Source organism: Rhinolophus sinicus, chromosome 15, assembly GCF_057876585.1.
Source record: "Rhinolophus sinicus isolate RSI-liver-muscle chromosome 15, RSI-T2T, whole genome shotgun sequence".
Classification (NCBI taxonomy): domain Eukaryota; kingdom Metazoa; phylum Chordata; class Mammalia; order Chiroptera; family Rhinolophidae; genus Rhinolophus; species Rhinolophus sinicus.
In genome coordinates this window covers 22,708,670-22,730,867 of record NC_142515.1, presented here as the reverse complement: position 1 = coordinate 22,730,867, position 22,198 = coordinate 22,708,670, and the positions used below count along the sequence as shown (strand labels likewise).

Below are 22,198 nucleotides of genomic sequence, written 5' to 3'. Positions count from 1 at the left end.
TCATTATCACAAACTTTATTAACACTTTGTTTGCTTTCAGCCCTAGATCATTAATAAAAATACTAAATACACCTGATTTCCTCATCAGCACCCTGCAGCAGCCTAGGAAACAACACTCATTCCCAACCCACACATACACTACCATTTAGCTTTACCCTTAATTTAGCTTCTCTTCTATATTCTTAATCAATTTTCAATTGAGCCAAGAATCCTCAGTATATCACCTTTGATAACTACAGGAAAACCAAACAGAGCTGTTCCCAACTGTTTTGAAGTTTGTGTACTTTCTGCACATCATAGATATAGACAAGGACCAATAGAAAGCAAACTCGGAAAATTTAAGCTGCTACTCCCTAACACCAGCCTAAAAGCAACGTTGGGCCTTTGTTCCTTCTAATACAGTGTCCCATTCTAAAAACAGTCTTTCAAATAAACGCTGTATTAATTAATTTAGAGAAGAGAAAAAAAAGTCAGCATAATTAACATACAAAGCAACAGTATGGCCTAATTAATCACCATGAAGAGCAATCGAATAAAATACTATGCATTTTTATGGAGCAATTTAATCTGGCAAGTAATTAATCACAGAAACACTAAGCAAAACAAATGGATTTCCCTTTAAGGAAGTCACATTTATCATCTGTAATGCATCCCAAACTCTAATTTGTTATCCTGACTCAAAATTGTCCAGGAGACAATGAATTGTCAGCCTTAATAGAACACTGATTTCTAGTGAAAAAGAAGAACATTGAGCTTTTCAAATCAAGTTACAGTCCCTGAGTAACCAAAGAGCTAAGGCTTATGAGGCAGAGGTACGTGGCAATAGGCATGAAAGTCAACCTCAAGAGTTCTAAAATCTAAGTGAGTTTAGTCAAATCCATAGATAACTGCTAAATGACTCACAGGGAAAAAAACACAAGACCAAACATCAACAAACAAAAAAAAACTTAGCATTAGGAGTGACAACTACAGGTCACAGATATTACCAAAAATCCCCAAGGGAAGACCCTCAATATCTGACAACAGAAAGACCTTTTGATCTTCACAGGACTAGCTAAAAGGGGGCGGGATATATATCAATGCAGTGAAATTTAACTCAAATCTCCTTTATTCTCTCCTTCTCTCTTTCCTTCCTTCCTTTTTAAAACAATGACTCATTTTCCACGAGCCCCAATGCTTTTACCAGTTTGAAGAATACCAACAGGCTGATTTTTCTGAATAGCCTCAATTTTCAAACACAGAGTGACACACATTAGCCAAGAAAGGACACGAGGCTAACTTCATATTCCTTTCTTCCTAGCTACCCTCTGTGCTTGACTATTTGAGACTAAACTGCCCCTTTTTTGCCAAGGAATCTCATGGCACTTATAAGCCTTTCCTTTAATAGTCCCATGTCTCACTGACTTTTTTTCTCTACCTACTGGTCTTGATGGGCTATGCCCCCCTTTTTTTTTTTTTAAAGGAAACTCCTGTACATTAAAGCACCTGACAGTCCCAGGCAGCTGTTGGCTGCAACGAAAGTGGTTTTCTCTTTAGTGACCTGCTCGACCCAATGCTGGGTCCCATGAAACATTCAATACTTATTCAACTGTACAGGGAACGCTGTGTTTTTCACACTTCCACCTTGACTATGCTCTATGCTCACAATTTGAAAAAAGCTGTTGCAGATATCCTATTCAGCGCAGGGCATCTTCCTCTAGATTTTAACCCTTACCCTCTTCTCCTTCAAACCTTTTTGCTCTATTATCCCTGGCTGGTACCAATGACTTGTACCTGAACTCTTCCACTCTTCCTGGCCCGTCAGTCCGTTTCTTTTCTGGGGAGTCTGCTTGGTAATTTTGTTCAGTGATTTTCTGAGATGCTGTCTCTGATTTGCCCTTATGGGCTCCCTCCATCAACCCAACAGTAACTGACGTACTTTGACTCCCATTCCAGATCAGGCCCAGGCAGTATCCTGAATCCTCACTTGTCTAAGAAAGCAGAACTCTGTCTGCTGATCTATGTTCAACTAACATTCACTGAACACAGGCACTGTGTTACTTAGCTGAGTAAGACATGGATACTGCCTGTCTTCAAAGCGCTCACAGCCTAGTAAAGAAGACACAGAGACAGGCAGATAGTTACTACTGTAGTACAGCCAGGCCTGGCTCTAAGGATGAAGTGATGCTCAAGATGTACTATGTCGAAGGTAGGCTGACAAGCTGGAGAAGGGCAGCCAAGGCAGGGAGGAATGACATATGCATAGAGTCAGGAGAATAAAACAATGTCTAGAGAACCCGAGTGTCTCTGGTTTGTCCAGAGAACTCTTGGTGGTCTAGCATAACTGCAGTGAGGACAGAGATTCCAGAAAGCCTATCAAGAATGGAATTGCATGCCATGCTATAGAACTTCAATTTTACTCTGCGGGTGTTGAGGGAGCCAGTGAAGGGGACAAGCACAGGAAAGAGAGAGAGAACGAGAGCGAGAATGAGAGCGAGAGTGAAAGAGGCAAAGAAGATGACAAGATTAGAGGCTTAGAAAATCCAACTGAAAAAGAAATGAGGAGAATGAATAAATTAACTGTGGTACATTTATACAATAAAATATTGCTCAGCAATAAAAAGGAATGAACTGCTAGGTATTTGCACACCCAGATTCATAGCAGCATTATTCACAATAGCCAAAAGGTGGAAACAACCCAAGTATCCATCAACAGATGAAAAAATAAAATGTGGTTTATACATACAGCGGAATGTTATTCAGCCTTAAAATGGAAGGAAATCCTGCCACATGCTCCAACATGAATGAACCTTGAGGATATTATGCTAAGTGAAATAAGCCAGTCACAAAAAGACAAATATTGTATGATTCCACCTATATGAGGTATCTAACGTAGTAAATTCATAGACAGAAAGCAGAATGGTGGTTGCCAATATAATGCTCTTTAGGCTTTATCAAATAGTTCATATTTTTAAGATATTAGTTCAGTTTAAATGGTCAAAAGGAACAGATTTTAATCCATCCCTATCTGAATCCTATCTAGTAAATTATCCCATAAGAAAGACGCGGTACAGTCAAAACCCTGGTCAAAAATCCTCCACTTCCTTCTGCCCAGAATGAGCTCCAACTACAGATGGCTACTCCTGCTGCCTTTTCAGAGTTGTCACCAAGATGAATGCAGGAGAGGAGAGACCAATGAGAACCAACTGTCACTGGGGCTTCCTTGAGATTGAGAATTTTCATCACAGGAAAATTGTGTCAAATGAGAGCTAGATTAATGTTCTTTGGGGTACAGGGTAGTGAAAATGCATTAGCACAACCTGTGTTTGACATCCCACTCACATGTTATTGGTTTTAAAAGAAATTATATAGAAACCAATTAGGACCAAAAAAATCTCATTAAACCTCTTACAACAGGAGCCCACTTTGCTAAAGCATGCACAATATCTGGCCTCCAGGGAGAAACGTATAATGGAGGTAAAATTAATCAAAATGTACATAAAAAGGACAGCAAGAGACAGTTTAAGAAGAAAATCTTTCCTCAGTGTTTGAAATTCCTCAAGTCTGATCACTGCGTCATAATTCTGCTTATTATTATATTCTACTATGTAACACTACATTTATAATTAGGCTGATATCACAGTAAAATGACAGTAAAATGCAGACACAATTCATTTAACAATTAATCTACCGGAGCTAAAAATTCTTACCATGTCATTAATTGGCTGCTTAAAACGCTGCCTCAGTTTCAGTTTTAGATTATCACACACCTTCTTTAAGAACCCAAGGGAGATGGGATGCACAAGGCGAGGCTTGTTTAGGGGAGAAATAGCAGGCAGCAGTGAGTTTCACACTTTTCTCTCCCAATGGACCCCAACTCAGAAGAGCCTTTATTGTGAAAACCAAGTTTCCTACTAATTAAAAGAGAAAACAGTGAAGAGCAGCTTCGTTTTCAGGGAAGCTCTCTCACCCACCCCTACCCCAAACTACCTCTTTACTATTCTTTACCTGTATGTCCTCTCTAATTTCTCAACGTAAGAACAACTAATGCTTGCTAAAATCTTTCTTCTTTTTTAAATGTTTCAATTGGTAAACCTCTCTGGAGGGGTTTTGGGAGAGTAGGAGGATAGAGGAAGACTTGAACCATTCTATGAAGGTGTTTGTCCCTGATTTCTCTATAAAAAGATTTTATTTTTCTAGTCTGGCCTTGGCTGATGATTCCCCACCCACAGTTTTTTCTTCATAAATTTATTCTTTACAAAGAGCTTTTGCAGTTGATTTGTACAGAATATTTTTCAGTTTTCAAGTCCATTTTATGTAACAGCAGCAAGGCAAAACCCAGAAAGGGGAGAGATTATTCCCAAGTCATCCACCAAATCAGTAGCAGAGTCAGGATTAGATCAAAGCATCTGGACAAAAATTTAGAAGGCATATCTATCAAAAGTGCTGACGATACAAAGCTGCAAAGAAAAACGAATACATAGAATGACATAATCAGGCCTCAAAAAATAAATATCTTGATAAACTAGAATGATGGTTTGCAATGAACAAGATACGTTTAATAAGAATTTGGAGTTTCCTTTAGGTTAGTTTAGGAAAAATATGAAGTGGAGATGTTCAGGAGATTCACCGAAACAGTAATAGCAGCTATCTTTGAATGGTGAAATTTTAGATGATCTTATTTTACTTTGTTCTTTGCACTATTCTTCATTGTTTAAAATGTCTGTAATAAGCAGGGAGCATTAAAACAAACAAACCAACAAACCAACAAACCAACACAAAGCAAAGATCACTATCAACTGAACAATTACAGGATGGGAAAGAGCTTGATAGCAGGTCACTTTAAGCAGATTGGAAGGTTTTAGTGATACCTAAGCTTGTTATGAAACAACAATGCAATTCAGCTGCTGGAAAACTAATGTAATTCAAAGCTGCAAATGAAATATGTCCATATCCTGCATGCTAATAGTCTCCCTATAATCTAAGACACTCAGATTATATCTGGATCCAGTTCCAGGTGTCATTCAATCCAATAAATATTTACTGAATGCTTCTTCGGTACAAGGCACACCCTAACACTGTGCTTGAGGAGGTAAACTGAGAAGTTAGAATAAGTCTAAAGGACAAAGTATGCCATAGATTGTGAAATCATAGCATATGAAGAACCACTAAGGGAAGAAAGGATGGTTTGCCTGCAGAACGGCAGTAGTATATATGTTAGACCTTGGAAGAAATTCACATGTGGAAGACAGTAAAATTTTGGTTTTGCATCTGAAGGTAGAAATAGAATCAACAGGTTCAGGTTATAAAGAGGAGAGTTCCAACATGAGAAAGAGATTCTCATCACTTAAAAAATGGAATAGAATATACCCTAAGTATTAAGCACTATTTTACTAAGTGTACAAACAGAGACTGGACATCACCTAATCGCTTTAGAAATGAGACAAGGGTACATGGATGCTTAGATTTTTTTCAGTTTTTAAAGTTCTGTGATTCAGGCACTGCTAATGTGCAATGTCAAAGTCCCATAGAAAAGACAAGGTATGGTACCTTAGCCATTCTGGTATAAATTTGAGGATTTAGAGTGGTCAAGGTCCTATGGAATCAAGAACACTTCTCCTTTTGTTCACAATAACCCAAAGAAATCTAAAGTTTCATCTGCTGAAGAAATGCCTGTTTGGGTTTGCTGATAGGACAATACATTGCTATCTAATAGTAATGGCGTTGTCCCATTAGCAGATTCACAGTCTATTGTTCAACATGGTTTGAACACCTGAGTTATGTAACGAGAGTTCCAGCCTGACTTTTGGGAAAGATAAATAGAGAGGAAAAAATAAGGGATAAGATGAGCTGCCCATAGTTTAAAAAGACTATTTCCTTTAAATACCCTAAATATGGGATGAAAAAGGGAAAGGAATTAGGGACCTCAATCAACTATACCTACTGATCCCATTCGTGGCTAGGCTTTCTGTAAGTCACAATTAGAAACCAGCAGTTTGTGATCTAAGCCATGATTAAATGTCTACACTTCCTAAAAAGAGTTCCTTTTGAAGAAAAAAAAAAAATCAATCTTTTCTTAGGTGAAAAAAACTTTTTTTCTTAACTTGGGATCAGTAATAATTAGAGAGCAGTACATCCCTTAAAGGACCAGGGGTAGTTAGTTGTACCAGCAAAAGCAGGATGGGGAGAGATGGCTGGGCGAGAGCAAAAGCCCAGGAATGACAGGTGTTAGACTGCTGTAGACTCTGGCCCCTTCCCATCACTATGATCCCATTATATAATAAATCAACTGGAAATACCTTTCCTTCCGACCTACTAAGACAGAGCAGCAATTCTAGGTCGCCTTGACTGCCCATCTGTGTCTCACCTCCTACCATTTAGAAACAGTTGTAAAGATAAAGAAGCAGTGAAAGAGACAAAATAAAGAAATGCTCCTAAAACCACAGGCTTCTAAAAAAAAGGATCCTAAATCTATCTTACACAAACATGCACACCATACTTCCCTTCATTTGTTCTCTTTCTCTCGCTCTCTTCCCGGGTTTTTGATGCTTACCTAAAGAAACTGGAAATAGCATACGGTAGGCCCTGCTGATTAAAAGATTAGCAGAATAAAGGGCATACATCAGATGGCTCATCTCAGTTACCCATAAAAAATGATGGCTAAGTTGAAAACCTAAAGTTAATTTACCACACCATAAAACTATAGGTAGGAGATCCAGTTAATTACCAATGGGACAAGTGCAAATCAAAGGCCTTTGCTGTGCAAACACTTATTTACAGAAACAAAAAATGTTGTGAGACTGTGGACCTAAGAGAGGAGAAAATTTGGTCTCCTGCCACATGGGGCCATTCACTCACACATGTGGGACCAAGGGCTAGAACATTCTGGAGGAAACTGCCAATCATACATTTCTCCTCCAGTGCTCTCAGCAATTTCATCTGCAACTGTCTGCACAGAACAAAGCCCTTCTAACTCACCCCAAGGCGCAGGGACTCTTAATTACCTCTAGTCACCAGGAAGCAGCTACTCCATTATCCCTGGCTCAGCCACAAAGGCAGTCCCTCCAAGTCACTTCAAAAGGCTCAAGTTAGTACTTGGTATAATTCATTAAGAAAAGAGACAAATATTGATGTAATTAACAAGCAAAAAGATTGATTGTTTGCCCAAAAAACACTCAAAGTTAAGGTCACTAGATATATATAAGATCTCTCCCAACTACTTCACAATTACAAGGTTCCTCAAGTTGACTGTTCACATTCCTATAAACCCCTAGCCTTACAGAAAGGTGAGGCCTCACACCGGGAGGCCTCCATGGACATTCTCAGAGTAGGTACCTGGAACCCACTACGGAGAGCCTTGGCAATGATTTCTTGGATACGACACCAAAAGCACAGGTAATAAAAGAAAAAAATAGGTAAATTGGACTTCATTAAAATTAAAAACTTTTGTGCATCAAAGGACGCAGTTATGACCTATTGCAAAACTTCACTTTGCAGCATAAACCAAGTTAGGGCAAAACCGAAGATTAGCCACATGGGGATTCGGTGTTTGATTTTTCATTTCTAGCTGTAGTCTTAAGGGATTAGGGAACAGCAACTATTAGAATAATATGTAATGTTCCCAGTCATTGGGGAAACCATATTATAGCAGCCTCATTTTGATGCTTTGTTTTAATCTGCATAATGCGGTTTATCCTCTGTAATGGGAGATAAGTGGGTCTGATTAACAGAAGAAAGGTCATTACTGACAAATTCTAACCTGGGGGATAATCTGAGCCTGTCTGCCGCGTTACAGCAGACAGCTGGACTAGAAGATTATGTCCATGTACCTACTGCTACTAGAGTCATCAGCCCAATGCCTCCGCTCAATCAATCGCTTTAGTCTGTATTTTTTTTTTTTTTTAAAGATTTTATTGGGGAATGGGAACAGGATTTTATTGGGGAATAGTGTGTACTTCCAGGACTTTTTTCCAAGTCAAGTTGTTGTCCTTTCAATCTTAGTTGTGGAGGGCGCAGCTCAGCTCCAGGTCCAATTGCCATTGCTAGTTGCAGGGGGCGCAGCCACCATCCCCTGCTGGACTCGAGGATTGAACTGGCAACCTTGTGGTTGAGAGCCCACTGGCCCATGTGGGAATCAAACCGGCAGCCTTCGGAGTTAGTAGCATGGAGCTCCAACCACCTGAGCCACCGGGCCGGCCCTCTGTATTACTTTTCACCAAAGTAAATTACATCATAAGTTACAAGCTGAAGTGCCTGGCATTAAACTGCTCCTCCTCTCAACTCATTAGTATCCATTCTGATAAGATAACTGTGACTAAGAGGCAAATTTTGTATCCAAACAGGTGTATGGGCGAAGGGTTTTGGGGGGACTTTGCCTGACTGAAACCTCATATTCCCTTCCCTACCCTAACTCTGTGGCCAGCAACAGTGAGTGTACTCTCTTTAATTACCACCTGGGGGTTCTCGAGACATTCAGAGTTCGATGCACAGCTTGCTCCAAAGGGTGTTATGCTCAATGAACCCCCTTATCTAGAGGCTGCTGAGAACTATTCTTATTCCTTAGCCTGCCCAGCAGAGTGTACATTTAGAGATTTCCTCCACCTCCTACTCCTCCTCTATTTTTTTTTTGGAGGGAGTGTTTTCTAAGGGTGAAGGAAAACAGCTACATAAGCAGGAAGTGGGGGTAGCAGTGGATCACCTTTGCATTGGAACAAAAAGACCATGGAGCAAACCAGGAGAAGAGGCAAACTCACTAGGTCAACAATTAAGAGACAAAGAAATGCATTCAAGTCTCATTCCAAACCCCAGGCTTGTCACTAACCTTAGCAATATCTGAAAAATCATTCTCAAAGAAAAATTAACCTGAAACTAATATAAAATAATATTGAATGTCAACCATATATATATGTGTATATATATATACACACACATACACACATATATATAGTCACGGGATGTAAAGTACAGCATAGGGAATATAGTCAATGGTATTGTAATAGCGATGTACGATGTCAGGGGTAGCAGATTTGTTGGGGTTATCACTTTGTAAGGGGCGTAAATGTCTAATCATTATGTTGTTTTTGTACACCTGAAACTAATAAAAAGTATTCAAAAAAAAAGAAAAACTAAATTTTAGCTTAATGCACTCCCAATAAAGGGGAAAATTAATATATTAACCACAGAATTCAAAATTTATCCAACTTAAGACATTACATATCAGTAGAAAAACCTATTTGCTGTGATTCAGCCACTATTTCTGTGAGCTACCAGAGAAGAAGATTGTGAATTTGGAGCTAGTAAAATGCTCATTAAGTGAAAAGCATTAAGATGTTACCTTGAAGAGATTCATTAACGGCTGCAAATTATTAACCTTGAAAGTTGTTTGATCAGATGAAGGTCAGACTTTAGTCTAACATTTGTCTTTTTCTCTTTTGACTAATTAGGTTAATAGTCAACAGACATCTTCCTAAAGAACAGGACATCACTGGGGTAGCCTTCTACAGTGGCAGGAAATATTTAGCACGAAAGTCTCCATGGCAAAACTTCCCAAATGTTTTCTCCTCCAGCCCTGCACACGGCCCCTCAGAGTAGTTTTCCTTTGTAGACCAGTGGATCTGTAAAGGCAGCTGCAGTAACAATTATACCAAGAGGAATTTTAAAGGTGGAGATACAATACATTTTATTTTTCTTGTGGCAAAGCAATGGGACAACCCCCCTATGGGGAGGAACAAACATAGGGCCCTGTATATTAACGACAGCAGGTGTTCCAATAAAAAAATAGCAGTTGCCAAGCAGCTGCATTTTAAGAATCTCTCTGAAGGATCAAACAGGAAGAGACAGACAAATTGTTTAAACACAAATAACTTTGACAATTAAAGAACTAGCATGACTAAGCCACGAAAGACAAGTGAAAAGCAAACAGACTGACACTTGAGCAAATTTAGACCTCTAAGCATGTGGAAGTACTTTTAATTTTCACTATCACAATCTAAACCCCAAAGAACAGAAAGATCTGCAGCCTTTCTGCTGCCTTTCACCTGCTGGTGAGATACTATGTTAGGGTTGCCATTAGATGTACTGCATTCCAGAAGATCCCATAGACATAACTTGTAGTCATCAACGGGCAAACCAATCTCAGAGGCCCTCCCAGTTGTTGGGGTCTGAAATTTCACATGCAACCCAATCCCTTCCCATGGCTATCAAAGAACATACCATAGGAGAGGTGACTATGTCTGAGAAATCCTTTCCAGGTGTGAGATAAGCACAAATAACCTTTATAACCAACAGAAGTAAATGTTGCATACATCACAATTTTACTGCTAAGCCTTTATATAATCTATCCTTAATAATCAAGTTGGTGGCCAAATAGCTCATAGTATCCCTGGGAGACCCACCGGTCTGATTTTCTGACAGTCTCTTGTTTTCTAAACCACTCAAAGTTAGCAGTGTCATGGATGTACAACACAAGCTCTTAGAAAAAAGCCAAGAGCATAAAAAGGCAGCACTCGTTACCGCTGGCACAGTGGAATAGAGACTTTTTAGGCATACCACTCTTTTGCCCTCGGCTGAGAAATACTAACTCTGAGAAAAGAAAACTCCTTGGACCACCCTTACACAAAGCATCAAAGTCAAGCAAAGAAAAGCAAAACATCTTTTAAGGTGAAGGGTAACACCTTAACTTTTATAGAAGGGACGAATGAAGACATATGAGGTCAGACAATTAAGTTCACAAACACATGCCAGAGAAAGTGCTACATAACTACCTCATTACTGAGTATCACTATGGTCACCTTCGAAGTACTCCCCTTGGGAAGCTATGAACCGATGCCAGCGCCTAGTCCACCCTTCAAAGCAATTTTGGAAGTCTTTTTCTGGAATGGCCATCAGAGCTGTCATTGTATTACCCTTGATGTCCTGAATGTCATCAAAATGTCTTCCTTTTAATATTTCTTTGATCTTCGGGTAAAGAAAGAAGTCATTGGAGGCCAGATCAGGTGAGTAGGGAGGGTATTCCAATACAGCTATTTGTTTACTGGCTAAAAACTCCCTCACAGACAGTGCTGTGTGAGTTGGTGCATTGCTGTGATGCAAGAGCCATGAATTGTTGGCAAAAAGTTCGGGTCATCTAACTTTCTTATACAGCCTTTTCAGCACTTCCAAATAGTAAACTTGATTAACTGTTCGTCCAGTTGATACAAATTCATAATGAATAATTCCTCTGATATCAAAAACGGTTAGCAACATCATTGCAACAAGTTTGCGAACTTAATTGTCGAGCCTCATATTTGGAAACATTCTAAGGAAGGCTCAAAATGCGGAACTTGAAAAAAGGTAGGGCAATTCCTCAAAAAATTAAACACAGAATTACCAATGATCCCTCTATTCTACTTCTGGGTATATATGCCCAAAAGAAGTAAAAGCAAGGCCTGAACAGATATTTGCATACTATCCATGTAAAAATAATCCAAACCAGAAAAACCAAAAGGTGAAAGCATTCACTTGGGGTTTCATCAATGGATGAATGAGTCAACAAAATGTGGCATATACATAAAATGGAATATTATTCAGCCTAAAAAAGAAGGAAATTCTGACACATGCTACAACAGGGATGAACCTAAAAGACATTAGGCTAAGTGAAATGACCAGTAGTTTATAGTTTACTAAGTGCCTTCACATATATCACATCATCTAATTCTTACAACCTCGTGAAACAGTTAATGTCATCATGACCTCCATTTTATAGACAGTGGAAAGAGGTCCAGAGAGGCTAAACAACTTGCTCAAGGTCACACATTGAGAGACAAAAACAAAAAATCTAGTTTCTCTAACTCAAATTTCCCCACTCTTCTCAACACATCATGATGAGTTTTCTGTTCACCTCCATAGAAGCCTTTGATGCAACTCTATAGGAGGCATTACGGTATAGAAGAAAGAGCCCTAGATTTGGGAGTTAGAAGACCTATGATTAATTCTCAGCTTTGCCACATGACATTTGTGGGACTTTCTGCAATTCACAATATCTTTAAGACTCAGTTTCTTCATTGGTAAAAGTGTATTGTTAAAAAGTTTATAATATACTCTATAGCATTTGATGATCGAAGAAAACAGTATATGAAAGAGCAACACAAAGTTTAGAACTTATTAAGTGAAAATAAATGTCAAAAAGGAAAAAAAGTAAAAGTTTTGCAGGTTTAGCATCACCAATATTTTCCCCTGATCTGGCCTTGGTGGTGACAGTCAAACACATCTTTCCACTAACCTCTTGAGAAAACTGACTGCATCTTTGATACGTTTGACACATACTCAGAGTCTAATTCATTAGCAGCAGTGAAGATGATGTAATTATTCTCTGTAGCAAGTTCATCAAAAGAGTTTGGGGAATGAAAATGAAGGTACAGGCTTAACAGAGACTTGCAAAGGGAAGGAAGAGGTCACGGTTACGAGCATCTGCTCAAAACTCAGCCGAATCCTTTCTGGACTATTCAGAAAAAGGACAGGCCAAGAGCTTAAATCAACCATTTGGTGGCTCCTTAAAATAATAAGGACAGCAGCCAAGCCAGAAGCCACTGGAAGGAAAAGCAACAAAGTAGGAGATAAAGCAAGCATAAAAAAATGGGATCGAGGAAACAGGTCCCAGATGAAAAGGAGCTGCCTGGAAAGCCAAAGTAAATACATGAATAAATAAACACAACATAAATTATACTCATACGTACTTCATACTCTAGCCCAGAATCTGGTGCTTCTTGCAAACACCCACATTTGTCATACTGTCCTTGGGTCACAAAGGGATATTTGGAAGAAGGCAGTTTGTAATTCCTGATTCTTACAGAAAATCACATTTATCATAAGGCCTCACTACAGTATCTGGTTTATTTGCTAGGTGCAGATATGCATTTATTTGTGAGATTTATAAAACTGTGTTTGCTACAAAATGTCTCTGGGGTCAGGTAAGGCAGATCAACCTTCAGTGCAATCTTGTTAGCACATCTCACCCTCACACTCCCTCAATCCCAGCCCTCCCAACACACATTTCACACTTTTCCTTGTGTTCCCTGATGTGCCAAACACTGTAGTAAATCACTGTAGGAAGAGGACATTTTACCTTGAAAAAAAGAGAAAGATACGGAAACAAACACTGAACCCCCGCTCTGTCACACATTAGAATCTATACCAAGTTGTAAATGTATTACTAATACCGGGAATGTCTGGCAAGGCTTACATCTGGAGCTAAATCAAGTTTCCCCATCTGCTGGGTTTGCCTCTTCCACTCATTGTTAATTTTTCAATAGTTTGCAAGAACAATTTAATAACTGTTGAGAAAATGGAAAATGATAGGCACAAAGGGAGCAAGGAATATAGGAAAAGTCAGCGTTAGGTTTCCTAACACTGAAAGCACATTCTCCCCATTTACAAACTGCTTACTTCTGTAAGTGTGTGTGGTCTTTTCCTCCAGACCCTAAACCAACTCCACATATGACTGTTTTATCCAATACATACAGCACTCTGTAAATGCCTTGCTGTTTCATAAGGAACCTAAATGCAGCCCCACAAGCTGCATTTGCCTCTATTTACCACAAATAGAAAGAGCCATGTAAAGCAAAACGTCAAAGTTCCAGATTACCATGAGTCATTCTTTGAACTGAGAACAGCAGAAAATATTTTCAGAGAAAAGCTTTCAAGTGGCCTATACACAGGAAATACTTTGGCAATAAAGACTCCTGAAAAGGACTTGTGACCATCTCTTGGTAAGAAAATTCACAGAACAGCACTGTGAGCTATTTCAACGTAACAAAAGGAAAGTTTCGTGCACTCCTGCTTTTCTTGATCAAGAGCAACAACTTCCTCCACTCCTACAGATAGCAGGGCTTAAAATAGTAGTGGTGTCCAACACACTCCATTTAGAAAGGTACAATAAACCTCAGGATGAGGCAAGCAACTCTGAAAGAAATTCTCATTCCTTACCTGATATTAACCAATGCGTGGGTCACCTTGCTAGCTGCTTCTTTCCACTGGCCTGCATTGGTAGAAAGCCTCAGAACTGCACAGAAGGGAAGAACAAAAATCTGTCAAACCCCTGGTATAAAACACAAATATAAGGAATGAAGACACATCTCACAGAGCACTACTAGAATAATCAAACAGAGCCTGTGCCAATCTTCTGTTTAAAATGTCCTCATGCTAGAGAAAAATATAGGGGCTTATTTTCACCAGGAATTTCTTTCACTAACTTTCTTTGTACTTTCTATCAAACTATCTACTCCTCCTCTGCCCTGGGTTCCCTTCTATCCAATTCCAGCTAACTGGTTTCCATACTTAGTTTTTGTATTCATTTACCATCTATACTGAGGTAATGTGAGGGTAACCTGGCTACTACATTTATCATTTCCCTAATGGCTGGCATTGATTTAGTGGAATTGGTTGGCTGAGTTAACTATCCTCTCCTGTTCCATATTTATCTTTCTCCTAAAGGTCTAAGCTTAGTCAAACTGGACAAATAACCTTGCCAGAAAGAAGATGGTCATGTTTTAACCAAGGAGTAACCTGTTTTAGCTCCTCTGACTTAATTGTGCGACCTGCAACATGAATCAATAGGAACATTCTTCCTTCTCTGACCACATTCCATTCTCTTTTCCACATTTACCCACAGGAGGAGAGGTGACAGAAATGTAGAACGTTCTCTTTTAGCTATGAGCTTCAGGGCCACACATTTCATCACTTAGACTATTTTAGAAAAGAGACAAACCAGTAGCACTCCTTGAAAGAACAAGCACATGGTGGGCACTCTAAGTACATGTTTTTATGAACAAATAGCTAATAAGAGCTAAATATGTAGACAGTTTACTATATGCGAGGAACTGGACAAAGCTGCCAAATTTAAACACAAAATGATTTCAAAATGCCCTAAAAGCCTCAAGCTAAGGTAATCATATATGTAGTAAATTATGGTACACAAAAATAACATACTATGCAGCCATTAAAAGAAACTTAATAATAGCAAAAACTGGAAACAACCATAATTTCCATGAAAAGAAAGAATGGTTAAATCAACTATAGTCATACTAACTAAGCTAGAGAGAGAAACAGATAGACTTAATAAAATTACTAAAAATAGGAAAATATTTTATGATACATAGTTTTAAAAAATAAAATAGAAGAATAACATGATTACAACTATAACACTCTGCATACATACAGGCTAATATACAACTATGAAAAAAACAGTAGTAAAACTAGAAAAGATTATAAAATTTAAAAAATTTTTTCACCTGCTTTTTCTTTAGTATTGGTAATTATCTTTATTTTTTAATGAAAAAACAGTTCAAAATATGGTTATCATTTATGTTTCGGGGCAGCTGCTGTTGGAGGTCCTTGCTATTCAGTGGACTTCACTGCAATAAATTAATGCCATGGATACATTAAACGCATACCTTTATAGATGAGAAAACTGATACTCAGATAACTGAGATGACACAAATGTTAAAATTATCAGACTTTTTAAAGCAACTGTTATGACTATGCTCCATGAATAAAGGTAAACACACTTGAATGCACAGAAAGACAGAACTTCTCAACAGAAGACTTGAAACTATAAGAGAGAAACAATTTAAAAATTCAGAAGTAAAATATATATTATGTAAAATTAAAAATTCACTAGATGGGCTTAATAACAAAATAGATTGACACAGGAGTCAGAGAAACTAAAGACAGAACAATAGAAATCATTAAATATAAAGAACAGAAAAAAATGGTGGGGAAAAACATATAGGGCCTCAGGGACCTGTGGGACAATATCAAAAAGTCTAATGTTTATTTATTGTAGTCTAAGAAGAGGAGAAAGACATTGGGGCAGAAAAAAATTTGCGAAATAGAATGGCTGAAAACACCCAAATTTGGTGAGATTCAAAAAGCTCATCAAACACCAACCAAACAGGATAAACTCAAAGAAAAACCATGCCTAAACATATCATAAACTGCTGAAAGCTAAAGATAAGGACCAAATCCTAAAAAAAAGCTGAAGAAAAACAACATATTACAAACATGTGAACAATGACTCAAATGACAACAGATTTACTTTCAGAAACCATGGAAGCCAGACAAAGAAGAACAAAACATCTTCAAAGTACTTCAAGATAAGAACTACCAACTCAATATTCTATATCTAGCAAAATTAGCCTTTAGGAATGTAGTAAAACAAAAAAATATCTTGTTATCAGGAGGCCTGCTCACACAAAGAACTGCTAAAGAAAATTCTTAAGACTGAGAGAAATGATACCAGAAGAAAATTTGAATCTCCACGAATAAAAAGAGCGACAGACATCGACACCGTCCATGGAGTGGTCTCCCTAATAAGACATGTGTCCATCTGACACCCTACCAAATCTTTACAACATTATTGATTATATTCCCCAAACTGTCTTTCATATCCCCATGGCAAGATTATAGTTACTAATTTGTGCTTTCTAATCCTTTCCCCTTCACCCTTATCCCCTCCCACTTCCCATCGAGCAACCATCAGTTTTTCCTCTATATCTCTGAGACTATTTGTTTACTTTGCACATTTATTCAGTACACCTGAAACTAATTTAAAAAAAAAAAAAAAAAGAGCAACAGAAATGGAAAATATCTAGGTGAATAAAAAAATATATTTTTCCCTCTGAAGTTCTTTAGCATATGGATGATTGTCACAAGCAAAAACAGCATTGTCCTGTGGGGTTTTTCAATGCATGTTTTAATGTAGATGTCATACATATGACAACTATAAGATCAAAATTAGTTTGGCGATTGGTTATTAAAGGATCCTATATAGTAGAAAAGTTTTTATATTTTATTGAAGTGATACAATATTAACTCTAGACTGTGAAAGGTAAGTATAATATAATCCTAGAGCAACTGCCAAAAATATACAAACAAATAAAACCAAAAGCTAACTGATAAATTAAAATGGAATGTTAAAAATATTCAAGTTATCCAAAAGAAAGCAGAAAAGGAGGTACGGAAGGACAAAAAAACTGGGGGGAGAAAACAAAGTAAATGGCAAAACTAAAATAAAGTATATCAGTTATTACATTAAATGTATATGGTTTAAAAACCAAATACGAGACAGAGATTGTCAAATTGGATAACAAACAAGACCCAGTTATGAGCTCTGTAGAAGACAGCCACTTTAATTTTAAAGATATAAATAGTAGTAAAAGGATAGAAAAAGACATGCAGACACTAATCAAAAGAAAGTCACAGTGGCTATATTAATATCAGACAAGACAGATTTCAGAACAAAGAATATTACCAGGGATGCAGAGGGACATTACACAATAATAAACGGGTAAATTCACCAAGATATGGTAATCCTAAATGTGTACACACATAACAGCTGAGCTAGAAAATACATGAACTAAAAAGTAAAAGAACTGAAAGAAGAAATTGACAAACCTACAATTACAGTTAGAGATTTCAACAGTCTTCTCTGTCCCTTTAGAATAAGTACTCGTAGACAGAAAAATCTGTGAAAACAGAGAACATTATCAAACAAGTTGACTAGACAGAAACTTACAGAACACTGTACTGCAAGATCACAATACAAGTGCCTAGGGAACATTTACCAGGATGGACCGTATTCTGGACCATAAAACAAGTCTCAGTAAATTTCAAAGGACTGAAATCACACAAAGAACATCCTCGAATCAAAACAGAATTAAACCAGAAATTACTAACAGAAAGATATCTAAAAAAAAGAAAAATCCCTAAATATTTTGAAATTAAACAACACAGTTTGAAACAACTGAAAGATGAAAGAAGAAATCATAAGAGAAATCAGAAATATGTTGAACCTGAATGACAATGAAAACATAACACAAAAATCTGTGAGCTGCAGCTAAAGTAGGACTTAGAGGGAAATTTACAGCACTAAATATTTATATTTTTAAAAAAAGTTCTCATATCAATGACCTAAATTTCAATCTTAAGAAAATAACAGGGGCCGGCCCGGTGGCTCAGGTGGTTAGAGCTCCATGCTCATAACTCTGAAGGCTGCCGGTTCTATTCCCACATGGGCCAGTGGGCTCTCAACCACAAGGTGGCCGGTTCAACTCAAGTCCTGCAAGGGATGGTGGGCTCTGCCCCCTGCAACTAAGATTGAACACGGCACCTTGAGCTGAGCTGCCTCCCAGATGGCTCAGTTGGTTGAAGCGTGTCCTCTCAACCACAAGGTTGCCGGTTCGACTCCCACAAAGGGATGGTGGGCTGGACACCCCCCCCCCCCAACTAGCAACGGCAACTGGACCTGGAGCTGAGCTGCGCCCTCCACAACTAAGACTGAAAATGACAACAACTTGTAGCTAAACGGCACCCTCCACAACTAAGATGGAAATTGAAAGGACAACAACAACTTGAGTTGGAAAAAAGTCCTGGAAGTACATACTGTTCCCCAATAAAGTCCTGTTCCCCCTCCCCAATAAAATCTTTTAAAAAAAAAGAAAGAAAATGAAAATACAAGCTACAATGTGGGAGAAAATATTCGCAGTACACATATCTGATAAAGGACTAGTGTGCAAAATATACAAAGAAATCTTACATTTCAAAAATAAGAAAACAGGGGTGGCCGGATGGCTCAGTAGGTTAGAGCGTGAGCTCTTAACAATAAGGTTGCCGGTTCAATTCCCGCACGAGATGATGGGCTGCGCCCCCTGCAACTAAGATTGAAAACGGCAACTGGACTTGGAGCTGAGCTGCGCCCTCCACAACTAGATTGAAGGACAACAACTGATGGGTCCTGGAAAAACACACTGTTCCTCAATATTCCCCCAATAAAAACTAATAAATAAATAAGAAAACAAACAACCCAGTTCTCCTTATAGAAGAATTCTAAATAATTTATATAGATACTCTCACCTCAAGGAGGTGAAGCTTAACCTCCCCACATCCATCCCCAATACCAACTTCAGTGTTGGCTGCATTTATTGACTTGCTTCCAAAGAATAAAGTATGGAAAGGGAGAGAAAAAAACAATTCTGCAGAGGAGAAATGCTGCGAACTCTTCCTTAACCAAGTGATCAAAAAACCTGCTGGCTAGGATATGGAGCAACTACAACTCTTGCATATTGCTGAAGGAAATGCAAAATAGTACACCCACTTTGGAAAACAGTTGGTAGTTTCTTACAAAGTTAAACATATACTTACCAAATATCCAAAAATCTCATTCATAGGTATGTAACCAAGTGAAATGAAAACTTGTGTTCACAAAAAACCCTGGACAAGAATGTTTATAGGGGCTTTATTTATAATTACTAAAAACTGGAAACCTCCCAAATATCCTTCAACTGATAAATAATAATCAAAGATGGCATATTCCTACAATGGAATACTATTCCAAAGCAAAAAGGAATGAACTACTGATGATCGATATGGATGAATTTCAAATGAATACTAAGGAAAAGAAGCCAGATTCAAAAGACTATATGATCCCATCTATATCTAACTACTGTATCTATCTATATATTTTGTGTGTGTAATTTTTTTTTTTTTTTTTTTTTAAGAAAAGACCAAATTGTGTGGACAGGGAACAAATCAGTGGTTGCTAGGGGTGAGGGTGGGTGAAGAGTTGACCTCACAGGAGCACAAGAAAAATTTTGGGGATAATGAAACTCTTGTATATCTTGCATTTTTATATTAGGTTGGTGCAAAAGTAATTATGGTTTTTGCAATTGTTTTTAACCTTTTAAACCGCAATTACTTTTGCACCAACCTAATAATTACACTTCTGTATGCATTTGTCAAAACTCAGAATTATATATTAAAAAGTGAATTTTACTATATATGAAAAATATACCTCAAAAAACTTGATTTGAAAAAATGTTTTTTCCACCAGAAGTTTCATCAGTTTATACAAAATAGAGAGTACTAAAACATGCTATCTCCATTTGTTGTATTTCATTTAGTGAAATTTTTCACTTTCCTATCTGTGTTCTCCTGGTTAACATTTTAATACTCTTGGCAGATTTGAGCATTCCCAGATATCCGCTTTTATCTTGTTGCTCTAGCTACAAGGGCTTATCTCATTTGACTGTGTACACAGCCCAGTTACACAGGTATGACAGGCTTCTCCCTCACTCCTTTCCTTTCCTCATTGAAAGACATCTTTATTCATTTATTAATGGATGCAAAGCCTCTAGGGCAGCTCTTCACCCTCAGAAAATTCTACATTCTTGAAAGCCAGGATGTTGGTAAACCAGGTAGATGAGGTACACTGAGCATACTGGCCAATGGGAAGTCTGCCTTCACGAAGACTTCCTAGCTCCTAAAAAAAGAGACATGTGTCTTGATGTGACAACTGGAACTTGCTATTCTGAGAGGAGCTGACCTGATGCTAAAGCTGTTACACTGAGAAGGAGACAGCAGAGAAAATAGAAAAAATCTGGGTCCTTGCAAACATTGTTAAGCAACCACTCACACCATTCTGGAACTGTCATTCCTTAGAAGTCTTATCAAGTAAAACAATTTTCCTATTATTTAAAATAGTTTAAGTCTGAGTTTTTTGATATTTTCAGTTGAAAACATCCTACTAATACAAGGCTGTACTCCCACTGCCTCAGACATCATAGCAAAGCTACACATGTCTCTCTTAGAAGTTTTCCTCTCCTGTAAAAAATAAAGTATTAGGGAAAAAAAAAGATTTGTCCTCCTACACAATCCTTTTCCACTGTTTCCTTCCACTACTTCATAATACAGGAGTCCCAAACAGAAGATGGAGTTTTTACAAATAGTCTCAACAAAAGGGATGAAACAAACTAATCCGTAGTGACAGAGAGCAGATCAGCGGTTGCCCAGAGATGGGGAGCGAGGGATAGAGGATGTAAGAGGGACATAAAGGGACACAAGGAAACTTTTAGGAGTTGATGGATATGTTTATTGTCTTCATTGAACATGTACATATGCCAAAACTTATCAAAAACTGTATATCACTTTAAATGAGTACAGTTTATTATATATCAATTACACCTCAATACAGCTAATAAGTTGGGGATTTTAATAGACAGTTTTAGTGAGTGGATTTCTGTTTCTGTGCAATCTACAGATATCTTTCCTGACCATTCAAACTCCGGGTAGGTTTGACTCGATTCCTCACTCAAACTTACAAGGATACATGACCTCTTTCAGAAATAAGTTATACTCACTATGGCTGCAGGGTGAATTTTCAGTTAGCCAATCACCAAACAGATTGCAAGAAAGATTTTTATCCAATGCCCACTTCCTCTTGTAAGCTATGCTAAAAATACATAGGTACATTTAAACTCCTTAAAATCCTGTACCTTCTCAAATCACACAATGTTCCTTTGGAATCCAAGCTTTTCATTTGCCACTGTCAATTCCCACCCACTCTTTCACTCCCATCTCACTGCAGTCACTAAATCCACAAGCGCTCTCTCTCTCTCTCTCTCTCTCTCTCTCTCTCTCTCTCTCTCTCTCTCTCTCTCTCTCTCATATCAAGACAGGGCTACAGGGTTGGAGATGAATTCTGACTTCCTGAAGGCAAAAATGTCCACATAGCCCTTCTTAATGCCTGAGAAGAGGAGACTATTATATTTCTGTGCCAAGCAAGGGAACCAAGCAACTAGAGGAGAACTTTCTGTAGTCTTTTCCTCTTATATGCCAAAAATCACAGCAGACAGGGCGAGAGGAGGAAGAAGATAAGACAGCTTACCCATGGAATACAGGTTGTCGAAGCTCTGGTGCATGCGGATAATCTCGTAGTAGAGTTCATCGTAGCTGCTGGGGGTGGGCAGGAATGTGTCGCCATATGTGATAAACATATTAAATAGGTTCACAATCTAAAAGAGAAGCAAAAGTCCATATACAGGTATAGAGTATTATCAGGTGTATGCTGTAGCCAGCGCTTACTAGCTTTCAAGAGCTGACTTAAATTTTCAGGCATTTTGTGAGCCAATTGCTAAACAAAGTCATTATTAAAAATTAACTTATATAAACTTACAATAAATTATATTAAAATGAAGGTAATAAATACTCAAAACTCATAATTTCCTAATTACTTTCTGTCTTAGTGTTATCTATGTTCTTGAGAGTTACACCTCTCACATCTGTGTGGAGGGAATATCATATAATGGTGTGTTACAGCTCATCTTTTCCCAACTCTGCATTCAATGATGTCATGTAGATAGTTTGGAACTGGCCATGGTGGGTGTAGTTCTACCATGGAAATTAGCAA

The 22,198-nt window shown here is 38.0% G+C and overlaps 1 protein-coding gene across 3 annotated transcripts in view; it reads right to left on the bottom strand.

Annotated features, from left to right (window-relative positions):
- Window positions 1–22,198, bottom strand: part of ARMH3 (armadillo like helical domain containing 3) — a 143,042-nt gene that overhangs the window by 51,307 nt on the left and 69,537 nt on the right. For 2 of the 3 annotated variants that reach the window (XR_002136765.3, XM_019724983.3), the window contains exons 22-23: window positions 21,677–21,803; window positions 13,942–14,017 (exon numbers count right to left, since the gene is read on the bottom strand). Coding sequence is in view for 2 of the 3 variants with exons in the window: in XM_019724983.3 (XP_019580542.1) it covers window positions 13,942–14,017; window positions 21,677–21,803 (203 nt within the window). In the remaining variant the exon portion in view is untranslated. The remainder of the gene's footprint in view (window positions 1–13,941; window positions 14,018–21,676; window positions 21,804–22,198) is intronic. The other variant, XM_088791876.1, reaches the window with a different exon arrangement.